This window comes from Lissotriton helveticus, chromosome 8 (assembly GCF_964261635.1).
Source record: "Lissotriton helveticus chromosome 8, aLisHel1.1, whole genome shotgun sequence".
Classification (NCBI taxonomy): domain Eukaryota; kingdom Metazoa; phylum Chordata; class Amphibia; order Caudata; family Salamandridae; genus Lissotriton; species Lissotriton helveticus.
This window is the reverse complement of record NC_136069.1, coordinates 830294528-830317988: the sequence shown is the minus strand read 5'-3', so window position 1 is coordinate 830317988 and position 23461 is coordinate 830294528. Positions and strand designations below refer to the sequence as shown.

The window sequence follows — 23461 nt, the reverse complement described above, 5'->3', positions numbered from 1 at the left end:
TCGGGGGAAACCCGCCAAAAGATGCCAAGTCTAATAGCCCATATCATTTTTAGGATTTTACAGGCATTCTAAAACAAAATGTAAAGAGGTAAAAAAATATATAAAGTAATGTTGATATCGATATACTGGTTTGTGTCCAAGGCCACTTCTTTGAGCATAATTTGCCTTCTCGAGTGGTGCGTTCTAGGCCTGTGAGCCATTAACATACATGTCATTTCATCTCTGTATATTAAACCAAATTTTCATGTCTGTGGCCAGTGCCGGACTGAGAACCAAAACCGGCCCTGGCAAAGTGCTTGGCCAGCCCCTTGGGGTGCGACTGAGCTCCCCGGTGGGGCCGTTTTTCGGCCATTTTTGTTACAGGGCCGATTTTCCAGGGCTCAAAACCGGCCCCCACCCTTCCGGCGCACCGGGGGATTGCCCGCAACAGCCAGTCCGGGCCTGTCTGTGGTCGGCTTTATAGCGAAGTGTTTCAGTGTAAAAAGTCAGATTTTGCTAAACTTTACAGTGAAGTTGCCGTTTAAAAAAAAAAAATGTTGCTTGATTTTTCATTGATATGCAAGGATGCATAATATAAAAAAGTCTAATAAAAGCAATACTGAAGCCTAACTCTACATTAACACAAATTTTGATTCTAAATGTAATGCTTTCTCTGACGTTGGCCCCTGACCATAACCGACGGTTCAACTTAAATTTTTGTCTGTACTAGACCAGTGGGTGATCAAACACTTGCTAAATTAGCCAGTGTTTGATTTGATTAGTCTGATGGATAAATAACATGAATCTGTACCAGCCTATTCAGAACCTTGTTTCTGACTGGTGTAGACTGGTTTACCTTTTCCATATATTGGAATTATCTGACAGCTGGGTAGAGCTATGATGGCACCTTAAGTAGAGCGGCTTCTAGCCCTCGTAACCACACTTGGTGAAGTTGTTGAAAGGGATCATTTACACTCTGGTCCATGTAGACTGCCATCTTTCCTCCGGTTAGGATGGCTGCGCTTTACAGCCCAAAAATTGGTTCAACCTCTTCCAGCCAGTCATTTCTGTTGTCTACAGGCCATTGTTCATCTTGCAAATGTTAATTTGAGTTTTTCATTTTTTTTAAAACCTTTCTTTTTATTAAACAATCAAGGAATCCGCACTAAAACAGATGTCGTATGTATGTGTACAGACATGAGGAGTAAGTTTGGTGACATTTTGATAGTTGTGGCTACAATAAGGATAAGCCGAAGGCACATCTGGGAATACATTTCTTATGGCGAGGACAAGTCATCCAAGGTTGCGCTTCGTGGTGGACTACAAATCTCCCCACGGTACGTGTTCCATCCCTCCCCCATATTAGTGACCACTTCTTAGGGCAACCTCTAGCAATATATACTGTCTTTTCTCTAAACATACACAGTCCATGTTTTTCATCCATTCCGTTATAGTTGGGAGGGTATTAGCCCCCCACAGCTGAGCTATGTTCCTCTTTGCCACCATTAGGCCCAGCGTTACCCAGATTTTACCCATTTTGCTCAAGTCTGTCGGTTCCCACACATTTAACAGGCACCTCTTCGCCTCAAGACGGACATCAAGCCCAAACACCTCACTGAGTACTGCATGTATTTGGCGCCAGTATGTTTCAATCAATCAATCAATCAGGCATTTATATAGCGCACTACTCACCCGGAGGGTCTCAAGGCGCTGGGGGAAGGTGGTCTGCTACTGCTCGAACAGCCAGGTCTTGAGCTGCTTCCTGAAGGCGAGGTGGTCCAGGGTCTTGCGGAGGTGGGTCGGAAGGGAGTTCCAAGTCTTGGCGGCCAGGTAGGAGAAGGACCTTCCTCCTGTGGTGGTTCTTCGGATGCGGGGGACGGCGGCAAGGGCGTGGCTGGTCGATCAAAGCTGGCGTTTGGGAGCGTAGAAGTTGAGGCGGCTGTTGAGGTATCCTGGGCCTTGGTTGTGTAGGGCTTTGTGTGCGTGGGTGAGGAGCCGGAAGGTGATTCTCTTGTTGATCGGGAGCCAGTGTAGGTCTCTCAGGTGTCCGGAGATGTGGCTGCGACGGGGGAGGTCCAGGATGAGTCGTGCTGAGGTGTTCTGGATCCGCTGGAGTCTCTTCTGGAGTTTGGCGGTGGTTCCGGCGTAGAGGGAGTTGCCGTAGTCCAGACGGCTGGTGACGAGGGCCTGGGTGACCGTCTTCCTGGTCTCGGTGGGGATCCACCGGAAGATCTTACGTAGCATGCGCAGGATGTTGAAGCACGACGAGGAGACGGCGTTGACTTGTCTGGTCATGGAGAGGGAGGAGTCCAGGATGAAGCCCAGGTTGCGTGCGTGGTCTGTGGGTTTGGGTGCGCTGCCCAGGGCGGGGGGCCACCAGGAGTCGTCCCAGGCGGAGGGTGATGATCCCAGGATGAGGACTTCCGTCTTGTCCGAGTTCAGCTTCAGGCGGCTGTTCGACATCCATTTGGCTACTTCAGTCATCCCTTCGTGCAGGTTGGCTCTGGCGGTGGTGGGGTCGTTGGAGAGGATCAGCTGGGTGTCGTCGGCGTAGGAGATGATGTTGAGGTTGTGCTGGCGTGCGATGGCTGCGAGGGGGCTCATGTAGACGTTGAAGAGTGTTGGGCTGAGCGAGGAGACTTGAGGGACGCCGCAGATGACTTTGGTGGCCTCCGATCTGAACGGGGGGAGGCGGACTCTGTGTCCTTCCGGCGAGGAAGGAGATGATCCATTCCAGTGCCTTCTCCTGGATTCCGACGTTGCTGAGGCGCTGCACTAGGGTACAGTGGCAGACAGTGTCGAAGGCCGCGGAGAGGTCCAGGAGGATGAGGGCCGCTGTTTCTCCGTTGTCGAGCAGGGCTCGGATGTCATCGGTAGCTGCGATCAGGGCGGTCTCGGTGCTGTGGTTGGCCCGGAAGCCGGACTGCGAGAGGTCGAGGGAGCCGTTCGTCTCGAGGAAGGCGGCCAGTTGCTTGTTGACAGTCTTCTCGATGACTTTTGCCGGGAACGGGAGCAGCGAGATGGGTCGGTAGTTCTTGAGGTCGGTGGGGTCGGCTGATGGTTTCTTGAGTAGAGTGCTGAGTTCGGCGTGCTTCCAGCTCTCCGGGAAAGTGGCGGTGTCGAAGGAGGTGGTGATGATGTCCCGCAGGTGGGGTGCGATGACCGCGTCGACCTTGTTGAAGACGTGGTGAGGGCAGGGGTCGGTTGGAGATCCGGAGTGGATGGAGTTCATCGTGCGGATGGTGTCTTCGGTGCTGATCGGAGTCCAGGCGCGGAGGGTGGTGGTGGTGGGCGGCGGTGGTTCGGTCGTGGCGTGCGTCGGTTGGGTGCTGAAGCTGTTGTGTATGTCCGCGATATTGTTGTGGAAGTAGGAGGCGAGGGAGTTGCAGAGGTCTTGCGAAGGGGTGATCTCGTTGTTTCCGGCGTTGGGGTTGGAGAGCTCTTTGACGATGTTGAAGAGTTCCTTGCTGTTGTGTGCGTTGTTGTCCAGTCGTTCTTTGAATGCGGTTTTCTTGGTGGCGTGGATCAGTTGGTGGTGTTTTCGGGTGGCGAGCTTGAGGGCAGTCATGTTGTCCGGTGTTGGGTCTCTGCGCCTGGTTTTCTCGAGTGCTCTGCAGTTTGAATCCGTTCACACTCCCATATAATATGCATAAACGTTCATTCAGAACCACATTGCCTCCTGCATTATCCCTCATCCACCCTCCCCATATTAATCAAGCAGGGTCCTGTAATTTACATCCTATGCAAGATTTTAAGTTGTACTAGTTGTAGCCTGGCCGATATGGCCACTTCCTTGGGGAGGACAGTGCCTTTTGCCATTCATCATCGTCCAGTTCGAGGCCAACCCTTTCCCACTTTACTCTAGTGCCCTGGACTGGTTCTTCTGTGTTGTTTATTAGTTTTTCGTATGTGAGAGAGTTCGCTTTCTCTGGTAGATAGCCATCCAATAGCCTGGCTTCAAGAGGTGTATGTTCTGGAGGGGGGGGGGGGCCTCTAGGGAGGTGTGACTGTAGTGCATGACGGACTTGGAGATAGTGAAAGTATTCTGTATTGGCTAGCTCCTACTTCTGTTGAAGGAGGGCATAGGTCACTACGTCTCCCTGTTCCCACATATCCCCAATTTTTGTGATCCCTATGAGATCCCATTTGTCAAATCCTTTTGATTTCCAAAGGTCACCTAGTCTCTCGGAGTCCCAGAGGGGTGTTGCTAACATTAGTTTCCGTTCCCATCCCAGGCTTTTGGTGGCTGCGTGCCATACCCAAACCGAGTGCCTTGTCCGCCCCGTTAGAGGGAATCGCCGTGGCCTGGAATAAAGTGCTCTGTTATAATTCACCCCTGGTAGGAGCCATCGATCCATGGCGTATCCTGGGTTGTCTATTCGGCGATATGTGCCATGATTAATGGCTGGGAGGTGTGACGCCCGCTAATAACGATGCCCCCCTAGGCAGATTCTAGAACCTTCTGTATGTACTGCGGTGCCCGAGCAACCTTTGGCCGATGACTGGTGGAACTGCCCTATGCAGCTAAAGAGGAGTTTGGCTTGGGTTCACCCCTCGGCCGTCACCTACCCAGCCGGACGTCGGACACTGTATTTCCTCGTCTCCCCGTTGAATTACTTACCCCCTTGACCTATGTTTATGCTATGCTTTTGTAACTCATGTAACTATTCTCCAACACCTATTTGGCCGTCACCTACACAGCTGGTCTTCTGACATTCTTTTCCTTGTCTCCCCTTCTGGGTCTCCTTTCCCTCCCTCTCCTCCTCCCTCTTGATCCTTTGATTCAAACTGATGTAACTATGTAACCCGTAACTTGCTGATTCAACTGATGTAAATTACAAAAACTGTTTGTACCTACCACGGAGCCTGAGCAACCTTGGCAGATCATGCCCGGTGGAGCTGTCCTCTGCAGCTATAGAGGAGTTTGGCCCCTTGGCCGTCACCTACCCAGCCGGTCATCTGACATTGTTTTTCCTGGTCTCCCCGTTATGTGTCTCATCCTCTCCCCCTTCGATGGAACAATGACGACGCCCCCTAAGCGGATAACAAATCTGTTTGTACCTACCGCGGAGACCGAGCAACCTTGACCAATACACGGTGGAGCTGTCCTATGCAGCTATAGAGGAGTTTGGCCCCTTGGACGTCACCTACCCAGCCGGTCATCTGACATGGTTTTCCTCCTCTCCCCGTTCGTGTCTCCTTCACTCCCTCACCCTGTGTGATTCTTTGATTCAAATGGTTGCAACTATGTAACCTGTAACTCGCTGATTCAACTGATATAACTGTATCCTGTAACTTGCTGATCCTCATGTAAAGCGCTCTGATACCTCCGGGTCTAGCCAGCGCTATATAAAACTTTGCAAATAAATACATATTTTTTAAAGTCTGGGAGACTAATCCCCCATCATACCCGTTGAGGGTGAACTTTTTGAGTGATATCCAGGGTTTCCCACCCCACAACAGCTCCCTCTGTAAAGATTGAAGTTCGTTAAAATAGTGTGCAGGCACTGCGTCTGGGCCGTTTTGCAGCACATATAGGAAGTCGGGCAGGGACATCATCTTGAAGAGTGCCGCCCTGCCCAGCAATTACAGAGGCAGCGCCTTCCATGCGGTGGCGTCGCGCTTCAATCTCTGTAGTGGTGGTAGCAGGTTCCGTTCATAATATAATTGGGAGTTTGATGTAACGTAGATCCCCAAGTATTTGAAGCCAACTGTGGTGACCTGAATAGGACAGTCCTTAGGTGCAGCGGATGTGTTCCCGTGCAGAACATAGATGAGAGATTTGCCCCAGTTAATAGAATAGCCACATAATCTGCCAAACATTGCAAAGATATCAAACACCGCAATCAGCAACTTTTTTGGATCACCCAGGAACAGCAGGATGTCATCCGCGTGTAGCGAGATGCGGTCCTCCCATGTCCATCTTAGCCCGCGTATTACCGAGTCTCGCCGAACCCAGGCCGCCAGGGGTTCCAGGGCCAGGGCGAATAGGAGGGGGGAGAGCGGACATCCCTGGCGTGTTCCCCGACCTGGCGGGAAGACGTCATACTTTTTGTTGTTCACAACAACTTGAGCCAGAGGTTCCGCATAAAGACAAATGCTAATTTAATTAAAGAAAACCCTTTCAAAAGCTGCACAGAGATCTTAACCCAGAACCTGTGCTTGCATGTAGTTATTCTCACACTGGTCAAAGGTCCAGTACTTCTTTTCTAAACCCTAACTGTTCCCTAAATTTGACAACTAATTTAACCATTTTCTAACTTCTCATTCACCATAATCTAACTCTTACTGTGATGCTAACATTTTTTCTAACCCTTACTTTGACTTTTACCTACGTTTAAATGTACTCTGTGCTGATTAGTGGGTTTCTTCAGTTACTTTGTTTTGCAGTGAGTTGCTGTGCACTTTAGTGTATTGTGAATGACAAAAGGAGATAATGATATGGCCGGGTTTTAAATGCTCATACCCGTTGGAACCTCCTTTAGGTCCAAGACCTCCCTCTGAAGTCACACCACCTGTGACTCGATCTAGCCTGTTCTTTGGAGGTAAGGATAGGGGTACTATCCCTTTATTTACTCCTGCAGGATTCAGTGCCTTCTCTGCTGCAGATGTCCCTTTAGAGAGGTACCGCAAGGGAAGTACAGAGGACCTTTCATTGCCTCCATCTATCTTCCTTACAGGATTGCTGTGCTAGTCAAATGCATACTGTGACCAATAGGGTGATACTGTGTCCTATAACCTGGCAAATATCTACCCGCCTCCCCATATACCTCAAACAGCACAAGTAATGTATGTAATGTAAGAAGGTATGGCCACTTCAAAACCAGTCCTCTCCCAGCCTGTAGCACCAGGCTCTGTCACCTAATGGGTGTCTTTCGACTTACAATGATTTCTGACTTAAGACCTCAGGAGGGACCTCAACACTTTCTCGGGGTCTGTCAGACGTTTCCTTGGATTACTATCTGCCTATGGATGATCATAGGCAGATAGTTCTCCATTCGAAAGTTATACCAGTTAGCAAATTAGTAGCCACTACTCTGTTTTAGCCTACTAATATCAGAGAACTTACCAAGAAAATGCTTTTCAGACCCAACAGTCCTTTATTTGCTGTAGTATGAACATGATGTTGCTGGGGTAGGACGAGGATTACTGCAAGAAGAGTAGTTTAAAGGTCATAGTGCCTTTCTTCTGTGGGAGAAACTGCATTGCTTTTCCTACTAAGAGGTGACGCTTGCCCCTCATCAAGCAAAAGTCCTCGCAGACGCAAGATGATGGCTAACTCTTTAACCCTCTGCAGCAGCGAGCATTGGGATTTGCAACTTATAACAACATTTGACATATCTCCCTAAACACCATATGCTACACAACCCACTGAAAGAGGGCATATTGCAAATAAGAGTCAACTGTCTCAAAAGGCATTGTTTAGAAAGCGTAAATCTACTTCCAAAAAGTTCTTAGTGTTGGGGTACAGATTCTGAAAAAATTTGTTTTTAAGGTGGTGACAGGGTATACACTGGGAAGCATAAAAGAAAGCGGGCATTGCCTGGAAATAGCATACCCATAGTGCTCTAAAGAGGGCGTTCCTGCCCAGTTTTTATGCGGTTGATTAATGATATTAAAGTCATCTAATTACGCTTTCTAAGACAAGTACATTTCCAAGTTAAAGTAAGCTACTAAAACTTCCCCTTCTATAATTTTAAGATTGTCTATTGCACATTCTTTGTTGTACCTATTTGGGTCTCATTTCCACAGCCTGGACGGTCCTACTCATCTAGAATTCCTCTTCCACAGATAAATCCGACAAGTATGACTCTCGAGATGTTGAAAGGTTGCAGAAGGATGATTACTGGGTGGAAAGCTTCTTGCTCTGGCGGCATAATGTGGTGGATGATGCACTGAAGATGATTGATGACAGCTTCCAGTGGAGAAAGGAGTTTGCTGTTGGTGGTAAGTAACTAAAGTGCATCTTGAGATGGTGCTGTTCAGCATTGATGGTACTGATGACGAGTTAACGTAATTAATATGAAATCTACAGTGTGTGAGAGATGGTGGTGCGTTCGCATCCAAGGGCCTGTTCATGGCATCTAGTATGTCATTTAGTGATGTCGTGCAGTGATATCATGCTTACCAAATTTTCCTGGCAATTTGTGCTCTCTCCATGCCTGGCCGCTCCTCCGCTTAGGCGGAGGAGCGTCGCCCCACTGCTTTTCAGTTGTGCAAAGAAGGAAAAATAAAATAACACAATGTTGTTATCGTTTTATTTTTACATGCTGAAGCACATTTTGGGGCGGGCTTGGTTGTCTTCACAGCCAGCAAAGGGGGGGAGGGGGGGTGTAATATATGCACCTAAGTGCATGACTGTTGGGCCGGCTTTCTTGGGCCAGCCAAACCGTATTGTGCACTTAGCATGTTCTCCACCGAGTTTTAATACACAGCCTGGGTAGAGAACATGCACAGGCTCCGACCAATCTCAAAGCTGCTAACCGCAGCGTTGTGATTGCCTTAGGGGAGCCTGTGTGCGCTTCCTGACTCGAAAGAGAAGACGATAAGAGATGACGATGGAGGAGGGTCGGCGGCCTTACAGAGGTGAGATTTATTTTTTAACCACCACCCCCCCCTTTCAGTACCAGGCTCCAATGTGTGGGATCCCGAATTCTGAGACGAATGGGACTAGAAACACGGATAAGCTCTTCTAAGCATTTAGAGAGCAGACCCGTTTGTCCCACGAAAAACCTATAAAAAGTGAGAGCGTGAACCTTCTGAGAAAATGCACTCGGATGTGGTAAATAGTGATCTGGGGTAGCCCCCCAACATAAAGTGAAATACATTTCTCATCATAAATGCGAGCTGCCATTGCCACAGCATTTCTTCTCAAGTACTGACACTTCTCCTCTCTATACTTTCTTTGCATTAAACACTGCCTTGACTTTTTAATGGTGGCAGGCTTTAATTTAATCGTACTTAAGGAGTGAGTTGCCTTAAACCCACATCCTTCCTACTTCATGACACCTGGTTTGTTTTCTTTTCTCTGCTCACTGTGTACAGTCTGTTCCATTACCTCCTCGTAAGTCTTCCTCGCCACATGAGACTCAAAGTGAGCTTTAGCTCCACACCAGTACCCTCCAAAGAAAAGTTAGCCTCCCATGCCGCCCATCCCTTCCTAACATGGCCGACACTCGTCACCCCAGACCTTCTGTAAGAGGAGAGACAGCCCATCCCACTACCTGTTTTTTTCGTTCTGCTCTGGACTCTCCAAGTGCGCTAAGAGGTAAGTCTGGGTCCTGCTCTAGCAGGATCCACGACCCCTGGGTGGAGGCCCTGTGGTAGCGGACCTGAGTACTTGGGGGTCTTCCCCTTTCTTTCCTCCGTTCCTCCTAATGGAGGGTTTCAGTTAGGCTCTGCTACAGCGAGTCAGGAGTTAATAGGGGACGAGCCGCTCGTACATTCGGGCTTGGAAGTGTGCTTCCTTCCCCCTGCGACTTAGAGAGCGATGGTCAGCAGAGCGGAAGCCGGGACGGGGAATTCGCATTTGGTCTCTGCTCCTGCCAGTACTCCGGAAACCGCAGGGATTCACAAGGCGGCAGATAGACCTGGTGCGCTGCTCTTCTAACGAGGCCAGTTCAGGCCTCGCGTCCCTGCGTCGGAGTCGCGTGGCAGTTGATCACAGGCTGGGTCGTTCCCCTGCTCTCCCGGCGCTTTTTCAGCAGGTGGGGGGGGAAGAGCTACCTTTCTTGAAGGCAGCAACTGGAGGGCTTATACCGCAGCAGGCCTCCCAGGCCTTACTGGCCTCCAGGGGGACAGGGCTGAGCTATAGCTGCCCCCCGGCGTCCCAGGTGTTGCCTGGAGACTAGGTGACCATGCGTTTCTTGTCTATTCTCCTCACGGTTACGACAAAGGGCACTATTAGCCTGCAGTTGCTGATATCCAGGCATCTCATTATTTGTTCTTCTACTACCATACCAGCATGGAACAGGGGGCGGATCCCCCTGTGGTAGCGGGATCCAGCTCCCCGCCGCCCTCTGAGGTGCTATCTATGCAGTCTATCCACACTATGATTCAAGCTGCAGTAGCGGCAGCCCTTGAGGAGCGTGAAGGGGGCAGGGCCCCTCTTCCCCCTAAGATACAAAGACTGGACTCCCCTCCAGGCACTAAAGGGGAAAGTGAGGAGGAAGTCCTCAGGGGTTGTTATGTGCAGGGCCAGGAATTGCGTGATGTCCTGCAACACATCAAGTCAAGTCAAGTCAAGTCATAGAATTTATATAGCGCACTACATACCCAGAGGGTTTCAAGGCGCTTAGGAAGGGGAGGAGGATTACTTGTCAAATATCCACGTTTTAAGTTGCTTTCTGAATGCTAGGTGGTTCTGGGTAAGGCGAAGGTAAGCGGGGAGTGAGTTCCATGTTTTAGCAGCCAGGTAAGAAAAGGATCTGCCTCCCATGGTGGTCTTGTTGATGCGAGGTACAGTGGCGAGGGCTTGGCTGGAAGAACGTAGTTGGCGGGAGGGGGTGTAGAAGGACAGTCGAGAGTTGAGGCATTCTGGACCGATGTCGTAGAGTGATTTGTGTGCGTGGGTAAGCAGTCGGAAAGTGATCCTCTTGTTGACGGGTAGCCAGTGGAGGTCTTTAAGGTGACCAGAGATGTGTTCGTTGCGTGGGATGTCTAATATGAGTCTGGCTGAGGCGTTTTGGATTCGTTGGAGTTTCTTCTGGAGTTTTGCGGTAGTACCTGCGTAGAGGGTGTTTCCGTAGTCCAGTCGGCTCGTGACCAGAGCGTGGGTGACTATTTTCCTTGTTTCGGAGGGGATCCAGTGAAATGTTTTCCTGAGCATGCGGAGAATGTTGAAGCAGGAAGAGGATACGGCGCTGACTTGTCTGTTCATTGAGAGTGAAGAATCTAGGATGACGCCTAGGTTCCGTGCGTGGTCTGCCGGGATGGGTGCTTTTCCGAGGGCTTCCGGCCACCAGGAGTCGTCCCATGCAGAGGGGGATGTACCTAGGATGAGGACTTCTGTTTTGTCTGAGTTCAGTTTCAGACGGCTTTGTTTCATCCATTCGGCAACTTCTTTCATTCCTTCGTGTAGGTTAGTTTTGGCGGTGCTGGGGTCATTGGTGAGAGAAAGGATCAGTTGAGTGTCATCCGCGTAAGAGATGATGTTGAGGTTGTGTTGGCGTGCGATGGCCGCGAGGGGGCTCATGTATACGTTGAAGAGGGTGGGACTGAGTGAGGATCCTTGTGGTACGCCGCAGATGACTTCAGAGGCCTCGGACTTGAATGGTGGAAGGCGGACTCTCTGGGTTCTTCCGGTGAGGAACGAGGTGATCCAATCAAGTGCTTTTCCTTGGATTCCGATGTTATTGAGGCGTTGTGAAAGGGTGCTGTGGCAGACTGTGTCGAATGCTGCAGAGAGGTCAAGGAGGATGAGGGCGACTGTGTCTCCATTGTCCAGTAGAGTTCGAATGTCGTCTGTTGCTGCGATGAGGGCGGTCTCAGTGCTGTGTTTTGCTCGGAAGCCAGATTGTGAGGGGTCGAGGGATTTGTTGGCTTCGAGGAAGGCGGCGAGCTGATTGTTGACAGCTTTCTCGATGACTTTGGCCGGGAATGGAAGAAGCGAGATGGGGCGGTAATTTTTGAGTTCGGTGGGGTCCGCTGTGGGTTTTTTCAGAAGGGCGGTGAGTTCAGCGTGTTTCCAGTCTTCCGGGAAGGTGGCGGAGTTGAAGGAGCAGTTGATGATGTCTCGGAGGTGCGGTGCTATGACGGAGTCTGCTTTGTTGAAGATGTGGTGAGGACATGGGTCTGTGGGGGATCCTGAGTGGATGGAATTCATCAGGCGGATGGTGTCCTCAGTGGAGATTGGGTTCCAGTCGTTAAGGGTGTTCACGGGGGGGGAGATGATCAGCAGATGTTAGGGTGGGTTGGTTTCCGGGTTGGTTGTCAAAGCTGTTGTGGATGTCTGCAATCTTGTTGTGGAAAAATGAGGCTAGGGAGTCGCAGAGGGTTTGAGAGGGGGTGATGTCGTTGGAGTTGGCCGAGGGATTGGAAAATTCCTTGACGATGTTGAAAAGTTCCTTGCTGTTGTGGGCGTTGTTGTCAAGTCGATCCTTGAATGCTGTTTTCTTGGCTTTTCGGATTAGTTGGTGGTGAGTGCGGGTGGCGTTTTTGAAGGCGTCCTTGGTGCTGGTGGTAGGGTCTTTTTTCCAGGCCTTTTCAAGGGAGCGGCAGAGTTTCTTGGACTTCTTGAGATCATCGTTGAACCATGAGGCCTTCTTGCTGCCAGGTTTGTTTTGACGTTTTTTCAGTGGTGCTAAGGTGTCAGCGGTGTTGGATAACCATAGGGTGAGGTTGGCGGCGGCTTCGTTAGCGTTAGAAGAGAGGGCTGGGGTGTTTTGAAGGAGTGATGCGGAGATTTGGTCCGTGGTGATTTTGTTCCAGTTTCTTTGCAGGGTAGGTTGGAGGTGGATGCTGGGTTTTGGTTTGTTGTAGGTGAAGTGAACGCAGCTGTGGTCAGTCCAGAGGAGGTCCGTGGTGTGGCTGAAGGAGACATGGTTGCTGGATGTGAAGATGGGGTCGAGTGTGTGACCTGCGATGTGGGTGGGGGAGGTGACTAGTTGTTTAAGTCCGAGGTTGGCGAGGTTGTCCACGAGGGTGGCGGTGTTGCGGTCGTTGAACTTTTCGAGGTGAAAGTTGAGGTCTCCCAGAAGGATGTAGTCTTTGGAGGGGAGCGCGTGTGGGGTGATGAAGTCCGTGATGTCTTCACTGAATTTTGCGCGGGGTCCTGGTGGTCTGTAGAGGAGGGTGCCTCTGAGTGTGGTTTTGGGGTCGATGTGGATCTGGAAGTGAAGGTGTTCGGAGTTGGCGAGGTTGGCGTCAGAACTGGTTGATATGCGGATTGATTTCTTATGGACGATCGCGATTCCTCCTCCTGTGTGGCTGGTACGGTCTTTGCGAGTGATCTTATAGTCTTCAGGGATGGCAATGGTGATGTCTGGTGCGGAGGAAGCATTCATCCATGTTTCCGTGAGGAAGGCGATGTCCGGAGAAATGGTGTCTAGTAGATTCCATAGGTCAATGGCGTGCCTGTGGACCGATCGGGTGTTGAGAAGGATGCATTGTAGGTGGTTGGGGTCGGGAATCTGTGGTGTGGTCGTAGCGGAGATGTTGTCGGTGCCGCTGAATTTGCAGGAGAAGCAGGAGAAAGGGCAATGAGTTTGTCCAGGGGCGGCTTGGACGCAGTTGGGAGCGCGACCGGGATTAAGGGCTAGGAGGGGGGCGGCATCGTAGGTAATGCGGGGGGGCTGGGAGGGACGGGGGCCAGGGGGTCTGGCGCTGGGCGCGGTCCAGGCGCGGACGGGCGTAGACGGGCTTACCTTTGGCGCACCTTCGGCGCGGATTGGGCGCGGTCGCTGCGCGTGGACGCTGCGCGCGGGAACTCCTATCATATATGGATAGTGGAGGGGGGAGGGGCGAGGGCGGCTCAGCTGGGAGGCGTGGCGGGCTCAAGGGAACAACAGCAACAGAATCAAAATGGAGGGGAGGGCAGAGCAGGGCGCCGGGGGATAACACACGATGTCAATTACACAATGCACAGGTAAATATTGGAGCAAGCAAGCAAGCATCCGGTAAAGCAGTGACCAGGCGGTGGAAAATGCTAATGAGTCCTGGCGCTGTTTAAATGAATAAATAAATGCTCAAACGCTATAGAATCCTTGCGCTATGAAAATAGATAGGAAAACAACACTGAAACGCGGTTAAGTTCTGGCGCTGTTAAATTAATTAAATAAATGAGTAACACTTCGACAAGATCAGCTTTGCAGTACAATACCGCCTTTCAGCAGCAAGCAGGCAGGGGAGCGACCACTCGAGGCAGGAGCGAGGAGTGGATCACATCAAGGATAACATGGCATTCCCGTGTCCCCCGATCGATGAACTGTCTGATGATTTTTTCATGCAGTATCAGCTCAAGGAGCCTGAGTCCCTACCACTGCATTCTTCTGTGAAGAGGGTTATTGATCCTGAATGGCAAGAGATAAGCATGCTTTTCTGTGTTAGCTTTCCAAATGCTACGCAATCCAAAACTTTGCGAAGGATTACCCGTCCTTCGGACCCGGTCGACAAAAGAGTGGAGGCTGTGGCTAAAAGTTCCTATGCGGCAGCCAACTTCACCATCCGGGTTTCCCCGTATTTGTTGTACGCAGTTCACTCTTTATTGAATGACTTCCAATCCTTGGCTGAGCTGCTAGAACAGGGGACTGATGTTCTTCCTACCTTGGCAATTCTGGAACAGCAGACAAGAATTTAGTCAGATATATCTATCAACACCTTGGGGGCCGCTGCCGTAGCTGGTGGCACTGCGATCCAGGCCCGTAGCCTGATATGGCTCCGCCACTGGAAGGCTGAAGCTGCCCAAAAGGCAATCCAGAAGACGATTCCTTTTTCATGAACTAAGCTGTTTGGCGCTTCCCTGGAGGAAATGGTGAAGAAGTCCGCAGAGGACAGGAAGCTGTTGGCTCCCGTCCATTTCTCATGGGATGCTTTTTTGGTCCTAAACGTGCCTTTACTCCCAGTTCTACATCCAGGGGAAGTCGGCCCTGTCGGGGTCGCGGCACCCCATTCTTCAACAAATCCCGGTCTCAGTCTGCAGCCTTATTCACAGCATCAAAACCCTGACTATCCACAGCTCTTGTGTATACAACTAGAGAGGCGATCCCCCTGCCAAAGGGAACAGCGCACTACTAAACAGTAGGGAATGCAAAATTTCCCCCTGGGGATGAGGTAAAATATAACAAATCGACACTCATATATCATTCACTCAGGTTATATAATACACTAACCAGCCCACTAAACAATATATCGCCGAATCGGAGATGCAGCGCTCAAAGCTTGCTTATTTTGCTGCATAAAAAGGCCTAATAATCTCAAAAAGGTCTGACCTCTCCTTTTTTAGGAAACAAAGCACTTCTGTACTCATAAGTGGGATATAAAATTCATGTACAACATGCAAAATTTAATCGAATACAAAATTACATTACAATTTGGGCTCCCCTTTTATATGGTATTTATTTTTTATACATTTCCGTCCATATTTATTTTTGTCAACTTTATCTGTATTTATCCATATTTATTATGGGTTTTGTGAAACTAAGAAAGCTGAAACTGGTGTATTTCCGCATTTATTTAACCAATAAATATGCAGTCACGCTTGAATGCCTGCCAGATTTCAGTGATATGAACACCATCAGAATATAAATCAATGCACTTGTATGAAAATATGCACATTTCAGTATCCGCCTTGTGCAAATCTGCTGTTTAAGCCTTTTTACTAAAATTACTTTCTTTTTTTAACCCCCTTACCTATCTACCCATACAGTTATTGACGTGGCTGTCAGGGCAAGGTGTATTAAGAATCACTCAAAAGCACCCAATATCCGTTTTTATCCACATTTAAAAATAAATCCAAATATGAAAATAAATGGTTTTCTGTCTGTATTTATCTGTAAAAACGGAAAACAGGGAGCCTTAATTACAATTCAACAAAAATGAATATATGATAATACAACGCTAACGCAAAATTTACGTTACTTAACCTCTTACGTCCTGTCCTGTACATAATGATACTGATGGGCTAAAAAAAATAATTTCCAAACTGCAGAACAAAGCAAAATATCGATGTTTATAACAAACCAATACTACAGATTACCTTTCTTTTTTAATTTACAATGCGCTTTAATTATATTTTTTTATGTATAAACATTGGATCCTTATCTCACCTCTCCACGCCTTTCACCAGCTGCCCTTCACGGAAACGAGCGTCAAAACACGTTTTGAAAAATAGAGATAGGACTACTATAATGACGTACACGCCACGTCGCTGGGGAGGCTCTGTTCTTGATCGTCAGAGGCAATTAATATAGTTTTTTTTCTCATTTTTCTTTTTTTTTTTCAATACGCTTGTTTTTTTTGGGGGGGAGACCCTGCCCCCCCAGCCCCCTTTTTTTTATAGTTCCTTTTTCTTAATGATGAACACGCAGGACGAAAGAACGAAGACTGGAAGGAAAGAACGTTGCGTGGTAAAGACGGTCGTGGAATGCAGCCGCTTTGAAAAGACGTTTGCGTGATAAGTGAACCGTAGTTAACGTCACGCGTGGTAAAGACATCGTAGTAAATGATGTTGCCCAACAAAAATTTATCACAATCATGTTAAAATCTGGCGAAAAACAGTCGGTTATAAACATCACACAATGATAGAATAAAAAATGTCAGACCCTATCTACATAGTTACAAAAGTTGCCTGTTGTGTCCATTGATCCAACACAAAACATCAAGTTATAATTCAGGTAGGTGTTGCAGTTAATTCCTTCCCCGAAGTTCTTGTGGTTGGATTCAAAGTAAAAAATGGCATTGACGCGTTTCTGTGGTACATCTATTTTATTTAAAGCCACCTTCCTCAGGACTCAATATTAGGGGAAATGTAACTCCTTCAACCATTGAAACAGTGATCACTCCTGGTGTAGTGTTGCTTATTGGAAAACCAATAGTCGAGCTGTGGTTTCTTTACTGCTTACAGCTTTCACTTGTATACTCTTAGACCTCTATTACATGATTACTCTCAAATGAAAATATTTTGTATTACAAGCTACTCGTCGATATTTAAAATGTCTTTAAAACGTCCCGGGAAATTAGTTCTCCTGATTTTACTGCAGAGTTGTTTTTTGCAGCAGCCTTGGGCTGTTTGCCTGCCTCCTTCCTGGAATCTTCCGTTGGTTTTACAGGCCCTTCAGGGTGCTTCCTTTGAACCCTTGGGTTCGGTGGATTTGAAGTTATTCAACTTAAAGGTGGTGTTCTTAGTTTTGATCGTCTCAGTGGGTCGGATTGGGAAGCTGGGGTCGGATTGGGAAGCTGGGCTCCTTTCTGCGGTCTCCTTTCTTGCGGATCTTCCTAGATCGTGTTGTTTTGCACCCTGACCCGAGGTTTCTCCTCAAGATTCTTTTGGTGGTCTAATGCTCGCGCAAGGTGGTATTGCCGTCTTCCCCTCCTGTTTCGGAGTCAGGGTCTGAGTGATCTCTCTCGCTTTTGGATATTTGTTGGGCTGTCTTGTTGTAATTGGATCGGACAGCCCCTTTCTGTTGTTGCAACAATATGTTTGTGACTTTTGGTCTAGTTCAGTCTGGTCACAAGCCTTCTCTATCCACTTTTAAGTTGTTGGATCAAACAGGCTCTCTTGCTTGCCTACGATTCTCGGGTCTAAGCTGTCAGCCAGGATCGTATAAACATCTGTTTGAATAAAGAAATGAGGTTAACGAGGAAGTACAGCATTAGTGAGGTACAGTACTTCCAAGAGCTTCGGTATGTTGGCTCGCAGTGAAGAAACAACTGATTTATGCTGTATATATTTATAATTTTTCATAGCATTTGGTTTTACTTCAATTAGTCGTGAAGTTAGTGTGTAGGATACGTGGGTCGGGCCTCTGATTTGTTAGAGTTTACCTGAGGAGTCGATTAGTCTAAACCCTCAGCGTAGTGATTTTTATCACATTTAATTTGTTTGGATAGGATAATTGAAGTTCTTCCCGTCGATGATTGTTTGTTAACAAACAATCGCCAGGACAAACAAGCGCCGGGACACTCCTCGGAGTAGCTGAGCGCTATATAAAACCAAGTTTAACATAACCTAATGTTCTGAATGGTTGATCTGAAGCATGCTTACTAGAATTGGTGTAATTTGACAGGCGAACAGCGGTTTCGAGATTCTGGGCTAAGAAGAGGTGTTAATTTTCCTACTATGGTATGGATTCTGTGATGGATACTGGAATCCATGCTTTCTTCTTATAGCTGCTTACGTACTCCTCCAATTTGTGCAAGATCTAAAGAACTCCATACACTTGAATTAAGATTAATATAAGTAAAGTCAATGAGTGTGTTAGGGTGGTGTGGATTTGTGTGTTTGAGGCATGGGGAATTGGTGCAGGGTTGAGATGGTCAGCCAGTGTGTAGCTTGAATCATAATGATGTTTTGTAAACAATGTGCACAGCAAATGGATTCTTAATACTTAGAATATATCATTGGATAGGTTCCTGGCTGTAGGTATCGTAAACGCTAAATTTTATTTATTTTATTTTTAGAGTTTTCTATAGCGCGAACAAGACCCAGAGTAGGGTATCAGAGCGCTTTACAAAACAGAGCAGAGTAAGTATAAAACATTTTGCAGGAACAGAGCAGAGAAAGTGTCACAATATTGTTAACAGGGTTCGGCAGCTAGCAGAAGTGATAAAACGGGATGATTTGTTCTGAGCAGTAGGAACAAGTTCGGGTACAAGGAAGTCATCCCACTAACCCCACCGTGGAGCTGTTGAGAAGCAGATTTAGGTTGCTCCTACACAAAGGGTGAATAGCCATTGTAAAATATCCTGCATTTATTCCACGCAGCACCCGTTTTCGTCTTATTCAACACTACATATTCCACAGGGCATACCTTACCCCTGCGAAGATAATCTGCTATTATCAGTGCACAGACGCTGCCTGCCCACGCTTCTCCCTATGAGATGCTGGTCTGGTGCACATGCTGTGGGACTGCCCCTCTAATCATCAATACTGGCTGGGTGGAACCTCTCGGTTAGCATATTGCTGAGAGAAACCGGTGACTCGTACCTAGGTGGCCTGCTTGTTGGGCTTCGCCCGCAGGGACAGCAATCATAGAGCCACCACACGATTTATAGACCTGGGGCTGATCCTGGCCAAGCGCTTATTCACCCACGGTGGAGATCGTCGGCACCGCCGGTAGGCTCAGCTTGGAAACTGTCCATGAACGCATGGGCCCGTGGGGAGGACATGCGTGACCTGCGCAAAAACCTGCTAGCAACCAGCAGGGAAGCTATCCTGGTGGCTTCCAAGGTGGCATCAACACCTGTCGATGCTTCCTCCCAGGCACCCACATACTCAGAGGATGCGGAAGCCCTAACCAACCCTAGACCTGTAGCCTAATCTGCTGGATGCACCCGCCTTCCCCGGAAAGCCTCCCCCCCACCCCCCCCACCCCCACCCCCACAGTGCTAGCTGCTGGTATAACCCTCAAACCAATGAATTCTCAGAGTTATATTATACACTGGTCCTTCCCTCCTGTCTCACAAAGCCACCAACCCCCTACCCCCTTGTTAATGTCTCCCCATTGGAGTTGAAATACTCCCTTGTTCTTATCTTGGTATTCTTATATTGTTTTTTTCTTGTTTTATATTGTTTATACCCAGTATGTTGAATCTTCGACTTAAACCATTTACGTTAATTAGGGAAGTAATATGAGGGTTACACACTCGTCATGTATGTCTGTACTGTGCGCGGTAACTGTATACAACAAACCGCAATAAAAGGATTCAAACAAAAAAAAATAACAGAAGGAATTCATGAAACGGTACCACACACATACTCAAAATACACTGCTGCCTGAGAAATGCAGTCGCATGCTCTGAAATTAAAAATTAACTCCTCATCCACCCCCATTTTCCCTTTTGCTTCAACACGTTACACCACTGGTCCATCAACTCTGTCGAATTACTCCTGTGCTGCAGGAGATGAACTGAGAACACATTTCCATACAGTTGCTGAAAATAACTGCCTTGCAAGACTAAACAGGAATACCGGTTAAATTGAAGCTCCGGCACAGCCGCAACATTCACTAATGTGCTGCTATATCAAATAAGCCTAATTTATTTCAAAAAGCTTGCAGAAACTAATGCATAAATCGCATATGGCTAGGCAATGCCACCTAGTTCAGATCCTGATGATGTTCTCTCCTCCACCACATCCAAAGTGCACAACTGAGACAGGCGCTGCGAGAAGTAACAGTTTAAAAACCGATGCATGACGGTGTCCAGTAGGGTCGTTGTCCTTTACTGGTTTTCCTCAGGTGCTCGTCGAGTGGGCCCCACATGTGTACTTTGGCGTTGTGTTCTTTCGAGAAATTGCCTGTGATGTTGTCTGCCCCTCTCAGGAAGGTGACCCAATTAATCCAGGTTTTAAAGTTTGCTTTCGCTGTGTTCTTCCAGTTAGTCAGGATTATTTTAAGGGCTGCTGTGAGGAGTAAGTCTAGTAGTTCTCTCTCTTCTCTACTTCTTAGGTTCGCGGTCAGGTGTTCTGTCGCCAGGCTTACGAAGCTGATTGTTAGGTCAGCTTTGAGCATGTCGTTTATGAAGGCGTTGATCTGTGTCCAGAACCTCTTGACTTTCGCACAGTTGAAGATGAGGTGTTCGAGGGTGCCTTCTTCTTTCTGGCAGTTCCAGCATTTGCCCGACCAATGTATACTCCACCTATATATATATTTTGGTATGGTTCTTTATTCTTGCTGATGCCAATAAAAGCTTTTGAAATAAAAAAAAAAAAAAAAAAGAAAACGATGCATGACATCTGGATTTCTTAAAGTAACAGTCCCCCGGAGGACCAAGTGACAGTGTGAAATGAAACAAACCTATTGTGAAAAGTCAGCTATCTACTCACTTATTCCAATGGTGAGAACGAGGGGGTACTGTGTGTTTGAGAATGCCGATAGGCAGACCTCTTGTTCTATCTATACGATTCGGTCTAACTGTGGGTGTATAGTACGATCGGGGGGGGGGGTTGAAGGGAGGGGAGTTAGATTTCATTTGTATTGCTTTTTAATCTCCTGTCTTTAAAGTTGAAAATGTCAAAGTCAATATAATATGATTTGATTGTGCAGATGTCTCTGGGGTACATAGCCCTGCTATACATGTGTAACTTGACAAAAAAAATCTGTTTTAAAAAAAATATATATTTTTGGGAAACTAAGCAATTATTATTCTTGTTGAAGACGACTCCTCCCTCTAACTACCCTTGAAAATTGGGTAATTAGGGAACCGTTTGATTTAAATAGTTACTTTTTTGGAACATACATTTAGATGTGTAAATGGGGAGGAAAAACTCATTAGGGAGGTATGTGAAAATACACAAAGTTATAACTTAGTGGGTATCGCCACCTCCCTTGAGGCATTACAATTTCACACAAAAATATAGTAATGTAAAGTAAAATGAGACCTGCATGATGGACAAATGAACCATACGAGCTCGTTTGGAGGAATGGCGAAGACAATGAAAGCAACACGCCCTTTATTGTAGCTTTGATACAAAGAATGTATTGAGATACACGGGAGGCACATATTCCTACCATTAAGTCCATTTGCACGTCCCCATCACTGTTTATCTCAAAACTCAAGGTTCGCTTTTGAAAGATATGCCCACCAAGTAACTATTCCTTGCTATACCATCAACCTTTTCATCCTCAGCAGATGTTCACTTAGATCCAGAGGTTTTCATTGCAGTGCACCTGTGTGCCACAAGGTAGTGTCATGTGGCTCTGTGTTAACTTAATTTTGCCTCGAAAGAGACAAAGCAGAGCCACCCCGCGCTCTAAAGCAAATTTCTTGCTTGAGTCTCTCTGTGCCTTAGAATGCACAGCACAAAACAGTTGGCGGTACCAGTGCGCAGACAGAAAAAACAGCTGGGGTGTGAAGTACTAAATACATGAACGAAATGTTAATGTTATATGGACTTGTATAGCGCACGGCAGCCCCAGCCAAGGGGCGTCCCGGCGCTGGCTTCATGAAACTGAGGGGGGAAAAAATGCAGAGGGAAAAAGTTGGAAATATTACAAACTAACAAAAGAGATGAGTTTTTATAGCTTTTCTGAAGGACAGCAGATCATTCAATCACCGAATTTGAATAGGGAGTTGGTTCCAGAGCTTTGCCGCAAGAAATCTGAAAGAGCGGCCGCCCATCCTGGCTAATTTAATGCGAGGGACTACAGCTAGGTTCTGTCCCTCAGAGCGCAAAGTGCGTCGGGGAACGTAGTATGAAAGGAGTGGCCATAGCATGGGGGGGAGGCAGTTTTCAGGATCTTAAATGCTAGGCATAAAGTTTTAAAGTGGATCCTTTTTTCCACGGGAAGCCAGTGGAGTTTCGTAAGGGCACTGGTCACTGACTTATGACGTGCTGCATTTAAGGTAAAGGGGAAGCAGGTTTATTTCTTGGCTCACTGGCACTTGTACTGGGATAAGAGGCCTTCTAGATCTACCGTAAAGATTACAGCAGAAGGGAAAGTTGGAGTTCCTTTAGTAAGTTGGAGTATTGAAAGTAGGAAGTGAGATGAGGATATAGTTGAAAATGTAGTATGGGATTTCACCAGATCACACATTGAGGGGTATGTGGGGTCATATGACAAATTGGGCGCACTGTCCTCGTTTGCACCGCTGTGCACCTTTTAACAAGGAGCGCGGATGCAAACAGCGACACGCTCTCTCCATCACCCAAACGCCGACCGCTCACCGTAGCGCTTCTGGATTCTCATAAACTCTACGCCAAAACCGTCACGGATCCGCATCAATGGTTGTCCCGAGCCTGCGCCGTGACCAACATGTCTGCAGCGGGCTTAAAGACTTCCGAGACTGACTGAGAGTGTTATCGGCGGCATCAGGCGACTACGTGTCCCAGGACTCTGTGGGGCTGAGAAGCCGGTCTGTTCCATCACTGACACCGGCTGACTGTTGGCGCTTTAAAGCTCATTGATTGGACCCGCCGCGCGGAAGTGTGCATCAGCATCAGGAGGAATAGGTGTCCCAGGACTCTGTGAGAGCGAGGAGGGCCCATTCCATCAACCACACCTGTTGCCTGCAGGCGCTATTAAGTTCAATGATTCGATGCGCTGTGCAGCAGTGTTATCTGCGGGATCGGGGGATTACGTGTCCAGGACTCTGAGCCGAAGTGGCGTGGGGGCTCATTTCATCACCCGCACCTGTTGTGTCTGCTGGCGTTAAGCGCATTTATTGGACCCGCTGCCTGGTACGCACCCAGGTGAAGCCCCGGCCAAGGGTGCGCCCTGCGCTCGTCAGCACCAGAAAAAGACCGGGCAGGGCCACCCCCTTGGCTTTAAGACAGGAGCCTTTGCACCATCAGTGCTAAGATCACCAAGTATTTATTTATTTAATGCAGTTTTATATAGTGCAGACTTTACCCATATGTGTCGGAGCGCTTTACAATAGAACCAAGTAAGTTGCATAAGTAGATTTACACACTAACAAGTTACGTATACAATCAGGATTATTAAATCATGAAAGGTGGCACAATTAGGTTAATACAGGTATTGAATACATATTTAACTCCTTGGTACATCCATTTATACCAGCTCCTTCTCTCAATCGCCCGCTGAAGAGAGGTCAGCATGCTGGAACCTAAAGTAGGGGCCCGCGTGCTATTGGTACTGGGCGCATTTGCCCGACTCATTTCACTTGCTGCTACTACTATTTGAAGAGGGTCAGAGTTTTGCATTTAAAGCGCCTGGCCAGCCTCTGGGGTGGGCCAATCTTTTTGCTCATATTTGGCCTACTCATTTGCTGGGGAGGGTCTTTGTGCTCCCGACGCCACCCCTCAGGCATATGTTTGGTCTCAGGGCTGGGAGAGCCTTTCAAAAGGGTCTGCCCATATTTT

The 23461-nt window shown here is 47.9% G+C and overlaps 1 protein-coding gene across 1 annotated transcript in view; it reads left to right on the top strand.

The window, feature by feature from the left end:
* MOSPD2 (motile sperm domain containing 2) overlaps positions 1-23461 on the top strand; it is a 474812-nt gene that overhangs the window by 24544 nt on the left and 426807 nt on the right. Inside the window, exon 3 of the mRNA XM_078657641.1 lies at positions 7771-7926. Coding sequence (XP_078513767.1) covers positions 7771-7926 — 156 coding nt within the window. The remainder of the gene's footprint in view (positions 1-7770; positions 7927-23461) is intronic.